General features: G+C 42.0%; 1 protein-coding gene across 1 annotated transcript; it reads left to right on the forward strand.

Moving 5' to 3' along the window:
* The first annotated feature begins 1504 nt into the window (after window positions 1-1504).
* Window positions 1505-13838, forward strand: LOC126191078 (putative beta-carotene-binding protein). Its single transcript, XM_049931796.1, has 6 exons — window positions 1505-1590; window positions 6386-6481; window positions 6618-6756; window positions 8369-8505; window positions 10483-10635; window positions 13494-13838. Exons 1-6 carry the CDS (start codon window positions 1533-1535, stop codon window positions 13730-13732), a joined length of 822 nt encoding a protein of 273 aa, XP_049787753.1. The 5' UTR covers window positions 1505-1532; the 3' UTR covers window positions 13733-13838.
* The last annotated feature ends 438 nt before the right edge of the window (window positions 13839-14276 follow it).

The raw sequence follows: 14276 nt of genomic DNA on the forward strand, positions 1-14276 counted from the left end.
TCATCCCGCCTGAAGAACGTTTCTGTCAATAGCTACACAGTCAACAAGTTACCTGAGGCGCCAAACTGCTTTTCTTTGTACACTCATTGTGCTCCGTATTTATCATTATAGAACTAACTACTATTACCATCATTCAAATTATACTGGCACTATTCATCTGTGACAATAGTTTATGAAGAGATCATGTTCCTCTCTCCTATAAAGGATCAACAAAATTGTAGTTTCTACCTCTCAAACAATTACTACAACATTAAACTTTTATTGAATTGACATTCAGTGTAAAACTGTATCGTAAAAGAATTGTAAATCTTTCATTACTGTGAACTGCTGATACGACGGCTCAGGTGGACACGATTCTAATCGAATTGTGCTACATTCAGCTGTGTGTGTTTTGTTGCGGTTAATTTGGTTCAAATGTGGCACACAAAGGTTATCTGACCTGAGGCTTGCATGAAACTAAAATTCGAAACAGTATTGATTTTTTTCATTTTTATTGCAATTGATTGTTGCTTGGATTGAGCAAACTGTTAGTTGACTATACAAACACAAAATTTCCATTATTAAAGAAAGAACTGCTTACATCTCATTGGCGATTGATACCGAGGATCCAAAAGATCAAATTCTAGTTAAATCTGAAACGTTCGTCACGATAAGAAGCCCATCGCGCAACACATTGCCATACTGTGAAATGTGAGGTGGCGCTGTAGCCGAGTCAGCTATACATATGACCAGTTACAACCTCAACTGTACATATGACCAGCAGCAATATCACAAAAAAATCGACGTATAGCACATCCTCTTCGCGAGCGAAAAGACGGGACTGTTGTTTTACACAGCATTTTGATCAAAATCACTCGTCTGTGGAGCACATATTCATGAAAACGACCCACCTGCTCAGTATTTTCTGCGTGACTGGGATGATGTAGACGAAAGACAATAACTTCGGGTTCGATTTTCCGCAGTATGACTCTGGAACAAGCTGTCTTCGAGTACAAATAACTGCAAAAGGCTTGCCATAAGGGAAAATAAGTTTTCTTGGAGATCCGACCACAGTCACCGTTTTCGTTATGCCCTGAACGAGGTTCGTTGCGCATTATTTCAGTACACACAGTGAGTTGAAGACGTAGTGCAGCAGTAACAGGTCCAGCTTTGGTGGCGTATCAACAGGACACTACGTAGGTCAGCCCCTTGCCATGGCAGAGAGAACATTGAAACGTGGCACTCAGAGGGTGCCAGGAGGGGTCTGAGGCGTCGGGAACGGTCCCCTGTCCCCTGCTGCAGGCGGGTTCCCTCTCCAGTGGGCGAGGCTACACAGCTGCGCCTAGCGCAGTGGCGGGGACTGGGAACTGCCCTACGGCCCGAGAGGGGGGAAGCCCAGCACTTGCTGAATGGTATAGGCGAATGTGTGTGCGTGTGTGCGTGGTTTTTTCGTTTTTGTTTTCACTGTTGGCTCCGTCATTCTGGCGGGTATATATGGGCGGACGCGCTCTCCATCGGCACCGTTCGCTGCCAGCACCAGCACCAGCACCACCATGCAGACCACAGCCGGAGTGCTCCTCGCCTTGGTCGCCGCCCTCGCCGCCCGCTGCGGTGAGTACTGAGTGCTGCGCCACATCTGTTTCCGTTTCATTAGCACCCAGGCTTCTTCCTCTGCCAGCAGTGACACCGCGTTTTCATAACTTAACAAGTCTTCCTGCCAATATCGTGTTGTGCAGTAAGTTTTCTGTTCTTCGTTACTTACTCTCTTTCGAAACCTCACTTCACATACTATTGTTTTCCTCCGTTAATCAGCTTTTCTGCAGTTTGACTTGTCTGAATGGCGCGAGGCAGAGCCACTGCTGTGGTACCGCCACGTGCGCTCCAATTTCTCTGGCTCTTTCTCAAGAGCCGCTCCCGCCGAGTACGTTGACATTCCCGAGCTCTTCCACTTCTTGCACTTTTGTATGACAACTGATAAGTGTTATAGTCTTCCAAACTTAATAGTTTAGCATCTTGAGCCTTTTATGTAAATGGCTTCACAAATATACCTTGAGGCGCCGAAATAGTGCCTCTACTTACTTTGATTCAGATATCGAGCTTTTGTCTCTCACATTCTTTTATTTTCTTAAAGACTTGTGTAAAACTTCTTAACTACTTTCAAGAGCCTGGAAGTGTGATGCACGCGGAGGTAAAAATGGAACGTATTTAATTTTTGGGTCCTGTGGCACAAGTGGAGGAAAATTCTAGAAATTGTTTTTCGACCTAATTTTCAACTGAACTTCGTAAGAGACCGTGTGGTTTTGTAGAAGGGAGGCTACCACCCTTGCATCAAACACTAACCTAAATTTCAATAAATTTTCAATAATAGTTGTTTGTTGGTACTAACATTAATATCGCACACAGAGATGTTACATAAAACACTAATGTATAATTGCAGCACTGTCAGACACCGACTGGGAGCAGCTGATATGTCAACTGCGTTCGGTTGCTTCACGTCAGATACTAAATTCTGTTTCATGATTTGCATCTCGTATGTTTGTACTTGTACAATGAGAGACTAAATTCTTAAACAGTCATCCCATTCTGATGACCTGAATGTAATTTCTTTAATAAATTTGGTGTCACGCACATATTTCATTAATCTCGGTACCCATATCTCACTATCCAAGCGTCAGTTGCAATTAGTTTTCCTGCTTCGTAAAGTTTTGCTACTAGAAACAGCAAATATTCAGCTTCCACAACATAGAACTACACATAACGAAACACATTTTCATTTTAATATTATATGCTAAGATATTGTAACAAACAAATATAAAGTGTAAAATTCCTGCTCAAACCCAGAGCTATGGGGAGTTATATCATTACGACTCTTCGCTGTCCTAGAGGAGAAAGTATCCTCCTGTTACTGTCTACCAAATACAGTTTTTTGTTTTTTAGTGCCAGCACAGTACAGTTAACCATGGTGAATAATGTTATCCCTTGTGCATGATACCTTACAAATTACAAATAGGGATTGTTGACCAGACGGACTAAGCCCGTCCGAACCGAGTTCACTCCCTGTCGGAACCTGCGCTACCATCTTGTTTCTAAATGCTCTGTAATCCATAGCTTCTAGAAGAGATTCTAATTATGTGAGCAGCGTTATGTTGCTGATGGCTGCCGCCAGCAAAGCCACTGTTCCTGCCGACCCTTTCTCCACGCAGTGTGCAGCTTCACACGGCAAACGTCCACATAGTGAAATTGCTTTCTATCTGCTAGAGAGTGTCAAACTTGCCAGAGTAAGGAGATACAGATGTAACAACTGTTCGCACTATGTTTATTTCGGAATGAGAACATAGACTATATATTTCTATTTGTACCTTTGTATGTACAGCCCACTTTTGCAATGTGTACAATATTTTGCTCTCATCAAGTTCATTACGTTCACTTTTGGCAATGTCTGAATTTCAATAGATCATATCGTTCGTCACCAACCAACTAGTCCACACATTGCTCAGTTTCCTTAGCAATGTTTTCTGAATATTACGTGCAGTTGCTTCCTCTGTTCTAGAGTGTTCCGAACTCTCGACAGAAAGGCATAGTATTCACGGAAAGCACTTTCACAAGTTTTATTTCGGAACACAAACTTCGATTTGAGTGATATTTTCTGTGGTGTGCTGCATTACGTTCAAGAAAAAGTCTATTTACTGATGGGGGAAAGCTCCCATCCCGTTCTTGACATTCTCAGCGGTATGGCCCTAACTATACGCAATGTGACGAAATGCGAAAGTTGACTCACGACTTGGTGAAACGTAAAGAAACAACAACTTCTTTACATTTCTTGGCTAAATATCGAGGTAGTTCCGCCATAGGTAAACCATTTGGACAGAACAGAGGCCAGTACAATGTCTGTAGCCCAACCTATCGAGGTCCTCTTCAGTAAAGATAGCTTATTGGAATTAGAATGGTATTTGTTGTTATATAAGAGAATGTCACCATACTACAATCGAAATAAAGAAATTATAACAGCTTTTTAACACAACAGTGTTAAAACTTTCTGTTTCTAATAAACTCACCTGCACAGAGTGATTAATTCATTAGCCAAGGTTAGGTAAACAAGTTGCCTTTCTAAGCTACGTTTAGACTCGAAGGTCAGTTTCATCAGTTAATGTTGACAGAATGCTGTCCATTGTACTAGATAATCTTAGCTCGTCAGAACGAAACTGTAGAGTCCAGGTGACAGGTGTCGTGCTCAAACCGTGGCTAAAGACTCGCAAAAAAACGTAGCGAAACGTGTAGTCCTATCCCATCAACCGTATTTGTACTAGCGCGTTGCGTAAGCCAGCCTAACGACCTTGTTCTAAAACGTTTACATTTTCACAGTGTCCTTGGTTTGAGAAGTAAGATTTAAGTCCACAGTTTCTAGTCGGCCAAATAATATCGTCGAGGCGGATGCTGCGACTGCGCTGCTCATAAACCTTAACGCACAGCGCGCTAGCGCGCAAGGCTAGGAAGTGAGCCGGAACCGGATCGAATTCACACGGCGGTGAACGACCGTGGCTGATTCGCCGGCCAGCCTCGGTTTGTTTTCAGCCGGTTTCCCACGACGCTCATTTAGGCAAATTCTTGGCTACTGACTAATTCGCACCTCAGAAAATAAGACAAGCAAACATTTAAAATACGATCGCACACAGAACAAAGTTTATACAGTTCACATACAGGTTCCGGACACGGCTTCCCTCCTATACATAAGTGACGAAAGAAGTGGCATCCGGCTGCAAAATCAAGTAAAAGAAATTTCTCAAATCTTGAGGACAGCACAGCCCTTTCTAGAGGGGATTAACGAGACGAACAAGTCATATGGTGTAATACCAACATATGGGGTAATACTAATCAATGTGATCTCATTCATACCTTCTGTGCTACATGAAATTATTTCTTAGTTCTTCTTTCTTCCATGGATCAGCTACAAAATGATATCAGATATTTCGTCTTAATTGAAGAAGGAAACATTTTTCAAACTAACTATCCCATTCCCACAGTAACATCACCTTATCAAAAACTTGTTTGACGTTTCTCATTTGCATCGTATCACTGATCATACACACACACACACACACACACACAGAAACGGTCGGCTAGCATCAGGACTTCGACAGTTTTTGAATTCATCTACCAGTCCCCTTGGCCTGTCTGAAAAACCAGAGTCATCTTCTGACCTCAATGAATGCGATTTTGAGCTCAAGAAAATGTAAAGAGTTTAGAATTATTCGTCACAGGTCTTGAGTATAGGGTTTTACAATAAGTATCATGAAATTATGATAGGTTATTGAAGGAGGACAGTTGTTTAAATACAGCTGATTTTTACCATGACCTACTCTGTGTAAAATAAATAGTCCTTGACTTTCTAGTACGATTTATTTAAGCGGTATTCATTAACTGAGAATTTAAATATTTTGATTTTAGTCGTCAATTTAACGTCCATGGTCAGTTTATTGTACAACTTAATCCCCTTATAGAAAATGATGTTCTTTTGTTTTTTGTTTGTTGGCTCCTGGTAAATGTAAATTTAGTCTAGCTCTGATTCCATGTTCGTGACTCCTACTGTTTGTTAGATGATTTCTAATGTTCTTCTTGGTGTACATAAAAGATTGGTAGATGCATTTGCATGACGCAGTTGGAACACCCAGCTATTTAAACATATCTTTACAAGGAGGTCGATTACTACTTTTGTTTATTATTCTAACAGCCCTTATTCGTAGTTCGAAGACTGTGTCCATATTTTGTGAGAAAGCGAAATATTTCACGGTCTGTAGGATTTTCTTATACTTAATGTTATCCCCTGGTTTTTACCAAGCATTGGTATTGATGTAACTGCTTTTGGTAATGACTGCTCAGAGTTTAGTTGAAGACACATCTTGTCAACTAGAGGCCCTGATTCCGTAGTGCTCGCCACAGGATTACTAATCTCTGACGCGACACATGTTTAGCGGGCGGGAAAGGGCTGACGTCGCATCCTTTAAACTTGTCCAGTTGTCCAGTGTGTTGAATAGAACTTCATTGCGCGTTAAACGTTGATTCGCCTCCTTTTTGAACGTTTAGTAAGCTTTACAGTTTATTTTCCGAAAATTTGCGTCGCTTATTGTGAGTCCCTGTGGTAGCTGTTCTAAGGAAAACATTATCACCGAGAAGGGATCAGTAACACTACACTCTGTAGCGCTAATTCCTTCCATGTGGAGCTGCTCTTCTCTTTTCATTCTGAAAGAGAAGTTTTCCTCACGTTTGCTAGGAATACACAAGTGAGACAAATAAAAATGGAAACGAAAAATGACTTTCATTTCAGTGTTCTTGGAAGATTTGTTGGTCATTGCCCTAATTGTAATAAGTTACACCGTTCGAGAGAACTGACGAACTTCTCACTTTGCAGCGGATGGGGGAGTGCAGACGTGCAACGCTTCGTCACCGGACTTCCAGCTGTGCGTGCGCGCTGCCCTCCAGCAGCTGATTCCGGAGCTTGCGTCAGGTCAGTAACGAACAGGCCAGCTGCTTTAACGTATCTGTCGCTCCGCTGAGCTTAAAACTTGTCCTGTGGCCATAGCGACCCGAGTTATCCGAATGTCCCTACGGCCGTGGTAACCGCTTATTCCTGTGTGTTGCAGGAGTGCCAAGCATCGGAGCAGAAGGTGTGGACCCTCTGCGTGGTCTGCCGCCCGTCGTCCACAACTCGAACGGCTTCAAAGTGCAGCTGGACGACGTCTCCATCAGCGGGCTGTCAGCGACCCTCATCAACGACGTCAAGTGAGTCGCCCAGACACACTTCCTAATAACACTAAACAACTGAACAGACTGTTGCGAGCATCCTCATAAGCCGAGCGTAGTTTCACATGTCTTGCAGATTTGGATGAATTAAATGAAGGAATTAAATGAATGAATTGAAACTAAAGGAATAGGTCACTAACTACAGCTGGTGCTCTAGCCCTCTTACTTGTAGTTTAACTGCTACAGGCAAGATGAATCTCGGTTTGCTTTCCTCAACAAGGTTCCTGCCAATTTTCTTTCACGTTCTTGTCAAAGTGAATAAGTTAATCATTCCTAATAACTAAGCGTATCGTGAGACGGCATAATCAAAATACTCGTTAACTACAAAGGTGTCAGTGTCAAAAGAGGTCTACTCTCTAATTCCGAAAACACTCACAACTACCAAACAATCGGCACTTAGAATTACACGCATGATATATTTCTGTTTGCGTTTCCCATTTGTTCGACTTAGATAAATTCGAAATAAAAGCAATTGATATAATAGGAACTGGAGATGAATAACTATGCAGATGCGACAAGGGCTACATTGTACACTGGTTGGAATATACAGCATTCTAACTGTTCCGCTGGTAAAACATTGTATTGTGCAGATATTGTACAATGATCGACGTTGTAGAGAGTCAATTGCGCTCGAACTATGGGATTACGTGAAACGTATTTTGATGAAAAATGCTAAATGGAGTATATTTTCAGAGCTATATAAAAATATCAAATACTTCATTAGTACCTAAACGTTTCCAAGTGAAATAATGGAAAGGTGGAAGGTAACTGACTGAGGCCCTGTCGACTGCAAGGATTGCAATCTCGGATTTGGGAAGGATAGGGGAGGAAATCGACCGTGCTCTTTCAAAGGAATCTTCAACGATTTAGTGAAATCACGGAACGGCTACTTCTGTATTTCAGCTGCTATCCTCGCGAACACGAATCCAGTGTCTTATCGAAAAGCTGTATGAGGGCCAGTATTTCCTCGTGCACTTAGCATGGTAAGTCCTTACTTATGTATCACGTTCTCGTACTTATCTAGAGGAAACGTTATTTCTCCTGATGGTTCCACAGATTCAGTAATTCACCTAAAACGGCATGGCTCCATTAATTGTGTATTTAAGAGGATACGGAAAAAACCTTTACTTACTATAGAAAATGCTTTTTTCTGTTTGGACAGACCAAATGAAGTAAGCCTAAGACGTGTCGCGTAGTTTTGATTGTTAGTCAACACCCTACTGACATCCAGCTTATTAGATCAATTTCAAGAGCTCCGTAAAAAAAGCGGCAGTGAACAATACAATGCATCATTTAGCTAATCAGCGAACATGTTCTTTACATGGAAACCATTCAGCAGAACGAAAAGCGCTAATACATATTTCTACTCCAGAAAATTAACAACAATTTATTAAAGAGGAGTGTACGTTAATTGTCATCTTTCGTGCTTTTCTATCAATAATGGAAAGTATTTAAGCAATAATTTAATCAGTACCGGTACATTTCCCGTTGTATGATTATAACACAGTTGCATCTCATGTAGAAATTGTTTATTATTATTGTTCTTGTCCAAAATGAAACGCGTTTGCACGTATTTATATTTTACTTACAGTGTGGATCTGACGTCGAACACAATCCGTATCCAGGCAACAGTCCCTGGTCACATCACAGCGACTGGTGTCCAGACTACCGATGCAGAGATCATGGGCATTCCCCTGAAAGGAAGTGGTCCATTCACCATTAGTCTGGGTAAGTATAATGATATCATGATCCCTGATAGACTCCTCAAGACTCGTGCGACACAGAAGTAATATTACAATGGAAATCAGTCAGATTATCACGTAAAGCGTACAAGTGAGAATTTCTCATGTAATTCAGTAACTTGTAAACACACCACTCTCTCATCCAACCCAATCAAGTTCCCTCGTTCGCATTATTTCTGCATTTTGAAAGAGAAAAAAGATAATTGTAAAGTCAGAAAACACTCATTTTTCATGTTTACACGTTAGATGTACGCAGTTATAAACGATCGAGGAAAGATGTTCCTTATTTCCTAGCTGTTCATCTCCCTTGCCGTTAACCATTGCTCACACTCTCTAAACAAATGATGTACCCTTTTCCCTAGGTTTAACTACTGAACAAAGGAGCGGGTGAGGAGAGAACTCTGAATGCTAAGTTAATGGAAATATATGAAGACAATACATATTTCACAACTAATTAACAGCTGGATTACGTCATGCCTTAATTACAAAAATAATTCGTCTCGACAGAAAAAAAGGAAGATAGGTCAAAATTCAACACGTCCTAGACCCTAATGTCATTAGGACAGATGACCAATCAATTTCGCCATTCTGTTCAGTTTTCAGTAATAAGAAGATATGATGACTGCGCTCCCCTGAAAAGGTTCTCACTTCTGATGAGCTTTTATTTCGTCTATGTGTGTACTATCTGGTTGACAAATGTCACTTGCAAAAAAGGAATAAACCTGACATTTCGCCAACTAAAGAAATAGGATTAATAGATACCTCGACGTTGTAGTCTGAATCCTGCACGGTCTTTAATTCAACGAGTATGAAACAGAGGTGGCTTTTGGTGTACTCAATGTGTTCACCGTCGTGAGAGCAGAAACAATCGGATAAATACCTCATTTAATGACGCTGAAATGTTTTTGGCCTCAGACACCTTTTTTATATTGTTTTGTTCAGTATAACAGCTTCTTTGTCTTAAAGTATTGTCGTTTACAAGGGTTAGCACATCTGCCTCAGAAATAGAGTTGTCGAGTTCATGAGTTCTTGTACAACTACTTTCTGTTTACAGCAATTCTTCGAGATTTCCTATATGTACATATGCATCCACTATATTCCTGAAGCCACCTTACGGTATGTGGTAGAGTGCATTTCTAGTACCACCACCGTTGCCCTCTCCTCTGTACTGTTCACGAAGGGAGAGTCATGAGATCGACTGTTGGTAAACCTCTCGTGAACTCTAATATCTCCGATTTTCTTGTAGTAGTCGTTACAAGAGACTATGTGAGAAGAAGAAATATGTTATCCGACTCTTCTTCGAATCTACGCTCTCGGAATTGTAACAATATACATCTCCGTGATCCATGACGCATCTCTCGCAGCGTCTAGTACTGGAGACTGTTAACCATCTCCGCAACGTCATCGCACTTGCTGCACGAAACCGTTACGAATCTCGCAGCTCTTCATTGGACGCTTTCTATCTCTTCTATAGGTCCTACTCTTTAAGGTCCGTAGACTGAGATAGTTCAGAATCGCGCAGCTCTTCATTGGATGCTTTCTATCTCTTCTATTGGTCCTACACTTTATGGCCCGTAGACTGAGATAGTTAACACCTACAATTTCCTTTACGTTTTTGAGTATTTACCAAGCAGTATTAGGTCAGTTGTACCAATAAAGTAGTTTCTTGTTTCTCATCTTTTCTGTTGTTTACTGCAACCTCCAGATATTTAAACTCTTCTGCTTCTTCAACAAGTGTTTGTTAGTTTTCAAATGCACTGAATTGTCATTAAGTGATATTGGTCACATAATTGTCTGATTACACGACTGTTTCGATAAATCACGATTAATAAATGTGTACATATAAAACTAAAGCCTGTAAATATATAAGGTTGCAGCTTTCTTCACGTACGAAATTTGTGAAACGTTTCTCTGGAGAGATTCGTAGTGTGTTTTTAAGCTAACTTAAGACTCTGGTTTACAGCCAACCCCTCTGTGGCCGTGACGCTGACGGGAGCTCCCAGCGCCGGTCCAAACGGCCAGACGTACCTGCGGCTCACCTCTGCCAGCGCCGCCATCGAACCCGGAACCCCCACCGCCGACATCAAGGGATTCTTCCCGCAGTTCCCACCTCTCGGTAAGAAGAAGCCAAAGTATCTTCTTGTACAACAGAACAGCATACTGCCACATGTCTAATATTTTCATTGTGAATAGAAGCAGCATCTGTACGTCAGGACTGTAGATTAGAAAGCTTCACTTACCATGCCGTTCCATTTGTGCAGATAGTGCCCCACAGAGCTCGTAAATATTTAATCACATTTACGTAACCCCAATAGCTGCTGTAACACCAATAGCTGCTACCAAAAATGATGACTGAATAGCAGAAGGGGACATAGAAATTTACGCTCTATTAAGATTTCTTTATCAAACAAAAGAATTTTACTCTCAGAAACAGTGAAGCAAGGTGGTTTCATTAAAACTATGTATTTTTTGGCGTCTTAGCAGAGGTGATGCCGCATGGGTTGCTTTAATAATTTTATGTTACCTCATGATGATCATTTGGATCGAAACCTGTAAAGAATGAGGGCTTACTTTATCACCAGCTCTTAGTAATGCATAAATATGGCTTTCTTTACAGTAGACGCATTACCTGGTAAATATCGTTCCTGGAATGTAGCTCAATTCAGTAATTCCAGCAGTGATTACTTCACCCAAGTGTTTATTTAGCGCTGCGATCTTTATTTCTCTTTTTCCCTTAGTTACCTGTCCGCAGTATATCTGACAATAAAAAAATAAAAAATGGTACTTTTAGCCAACAAAGATATTTGTATTCCAGCTGGACTCTGCATTAGTAACTCAGCACACCCGAAACAGATCCCACACTTTCTCAGCGCCTGGCGCATTTGCTTCTGACTCTTGGAGGTGAGCCAGAAACAAATCACAGGATTAACGACCGTTCACCTGGTACACCGGCCGCTCTGAGCGTTACTATTAACCAGTTACCCACTCCCATCTGCTCCACTTTGCTTCCCAGAAAAACAACAGTCAAATACTGAAAACACAAAAAGAAAGTCAAAATCAAAGATATAATGGGGCGATCAAAAAGTCTGAGGACGTTGCTGCAGCATACATCCAAGCGAACCTCCTACGCGGCAATGTAAGTATTGACATGTAAGTAGAGGATTAGTGTGGGATTCGTGTAATTTTGACTTGATTGCCGTAAATGCGAAAACATGAACTACGACGACGTTATTACTACGTGCATCCAAACAGGACCAATGTTCTGTTATTCTTTTCTTGGCTGCCGAAGGGCAAACACCGGTAGACACCCATCGGATAATGAAGAATGTGTACGGGGCAGCATGTGTGTCGAAAACCGTCGTTGTGTAATGGTGCGCTAAATTCAGTAATGCTGCTTCATGATAGCGCACGTCCCTTGCACATGACCCATATCGCAAAAGTCGTAACGCATACATAACGCCAATTCAGGTGGAAAACACTCGAGCACCCGCCCAACATTCCTGATCTCTCCACATCCGGTATCAAATCTCTGGTGTTTTTTTTATATATATAAGGCCTTGAAGAGTTGACTATTTCTCTCGGACAAGGAAGTTCAGCAGGCAGTTGCGGACTTCTTCAGGCAGCAGGACATGGTGTTTTACCAAACGGGTATCTGTCTTTGGGATGATTGTCTCAATGCTCACGGCGATTTTGCGTGACTGGGATACCGATCTTGGATTGTACGGTATTCGAAAGGAAGTCTTTTTCTTGCCCCATACAAATGATTCACACCTTAGAGTAAATGACAATGCAGCGATAGTAATGACTTCCAGTCACAGAAATAAAATAATTACTGGGGTATCATTTCTTTGATCTCATATTGGTATTCTACTACTGCAGAGTACGAAAGTCATTTTATAGTGTTAACGCTAATTTACTGCAGTGGTGCTCTGTGTCAACTATATGAAGGTGCAAAAACAGAAACGTAATACTTATAATTCTCTCAACTAATACAGTGCTGCAAAGCAAAAGTGTAGGGGGATGCTAAAGCCTTGCCTGATATCTGTATTACAACCCCCCCCCCCCCCCCCCGCCCGCCAACCGCAACGCTCCGACTTCGTCCGCGACGAACGAATCAACAACAGTAGCAGTGCAATAAATAACAAATGATCCTAATTTTATCTGATAGTTTCGCAAATATACATCGTTGAAAAGACGTAATATGGGCATACACAATGGAATAAAACCCTGTAATACTTTGGATTGAGACAAGTCGCTATTGAAAGTTAAAATAGAGCAGTGTTATTTGACGACAGGGTACTTGCAGTTACAGAGCTAGTTCTTCTGCCCTCTCAGTGGTTGAAAGAGTACCTCTCTGCCGTCGAGGCGTTGACAGCATTTTCGTTCGACTTAGTTCATGCGCGGGTGTTTGTTCAACGAAGACCTTATTCACATTTCTCTGCCGGGCCTTTCGTAACAGAAACTGATCAACGGTGGACAAATGAAAGAAGACAGAGTACTAGAGACAGATTGCGGAGATGTTGGGCAGAAAATAATGCCTGCAGTACCGTGTAGTTCTCTTTAACGGCTTTTCTCGAATAAAAACAATTGAGATGTCTACTGTGTCTGCTGTTATGTTCATTTAGTGCAGTTGTCAATACAATGTCTTATTAGCGTAACATATAGTAAATTAAGCTCGCACAGACGGCGAGTGGTAATTTCCGTCTGGTTAGAAATACTTTAACAGCTTAACGAGTATCGCCGGAGGATGGTTAACGTAACAACTAGGGCTCACAATAAGGAAACTGAGTGCAGCAGGAAAGTAGGAAAACTGGATATTATGCATCTGCCCACGGCCAGCGCGGCGCATGGCAGAGTGGCCGGCCTCGGGTTTCTTAACTCGGTCGACCGGCTCCGCGCCGCGAAATGCCAGGCGAGTGCAGGCAACCCGCGCCACGCCGCGCCCGGGACCGACTCGAGTTGTTGCCCTTGCAGAGGCCGCTGCCAGCGCCTTCGCCAGCGTGGTCGCGCCGGACGTCGTCCAGAGCCTGAAGCCGACGCTGGACAAGTGGCTGGGAGGCGTCGCGCTGCAGCGCGCGCAGGCCGTGTTCAGCTCGGTGCCGTACGACGCGCTGTTCCCCGGGCGCACGCCCGCCGTCGTCGGCCTGTACAGGGCCGTGCCCGCGCTGCACGCGCTGCCGCTGCCGCTGTCGGCGTTCGCCTACCACAAGTAGGCTCGCAGCGACGCTACACAGTCCCTCTGAGGGACGCAGCAGTACAACTCTTGCTCACATTTTCTGGTTCGCCCAGTTACCACCTAGTATTATTATTTTCTTTATTCGGAAGCAGTACTTCACACTTCAGACTAACACTGGACAGTAATGAAAATATTCTTTCTTCAGGGATCATTCAGTTTATGTGTGGGTCAGTTATGGCACACTATGTATTTTTATGTTCCCACGTTGTGATATTGTATATTCATTAAAAACTATTGTTGTGTCCAATTGTTTACTGTAATTAATAGTTACCAATAAATGATCACATGTCTTAAGTACATGTCTATTATTCACATTAACACCTCAAAATTCCTTCCAATCCAAAATGAAAATCCAGTTTTCTATTTCTTGACAAATTATATCTCTTTTTAAATTTAGAAGCGCTCCATTACTTTCACTTTAACTACATTCATTACATACTGGACCCCAAACTTAAAATTACAGACAAAGCTGTCGAAAAGAAAACTTTTACCATTTATAATAACAGCAATACGATATTAAA

The sequence above is a fragment of the Schistocerca cancellata genome, chromosome 6 (assembly GCF_023864275.1).
Source record: "Schistocerca cancellata isolate TAMUIC-IGC-003103 chromosome 6, iqSchCanc2.1, whole genome shotgun sequence".
NCBI lineage: Eukaryota > Metazoa > Arthropoda > Insecta > Orthoptera > Acrididae > Schistocerca > Schistocerca cancellata.

Bases quoted from the DNA above. Each gene is read 5' to 3' on its own strand.
- LOC126191078 (XM_049931796.1), top strand. From the start codon at position 1,533: ATGCAGACCACAGCCGGAGTGCTCCTCGCCTTGGTCGCCGCCCTCGCC. The intron at 6,757-8,368 runs GTGAGTCGCCCA...TTTTACTTACAG, and splicing joins ACCCTCATCAACGACGTCAA to TGTGGATCTGACGTCGAACA. The intron at 10,636-13,493 runs GTAAGAAGAAGC...TTGCCCTTGCAG, and splicing joins CCCGCAGTTCCCACCTCTCG to AGGCCGCTGCCAGCGCCTTC.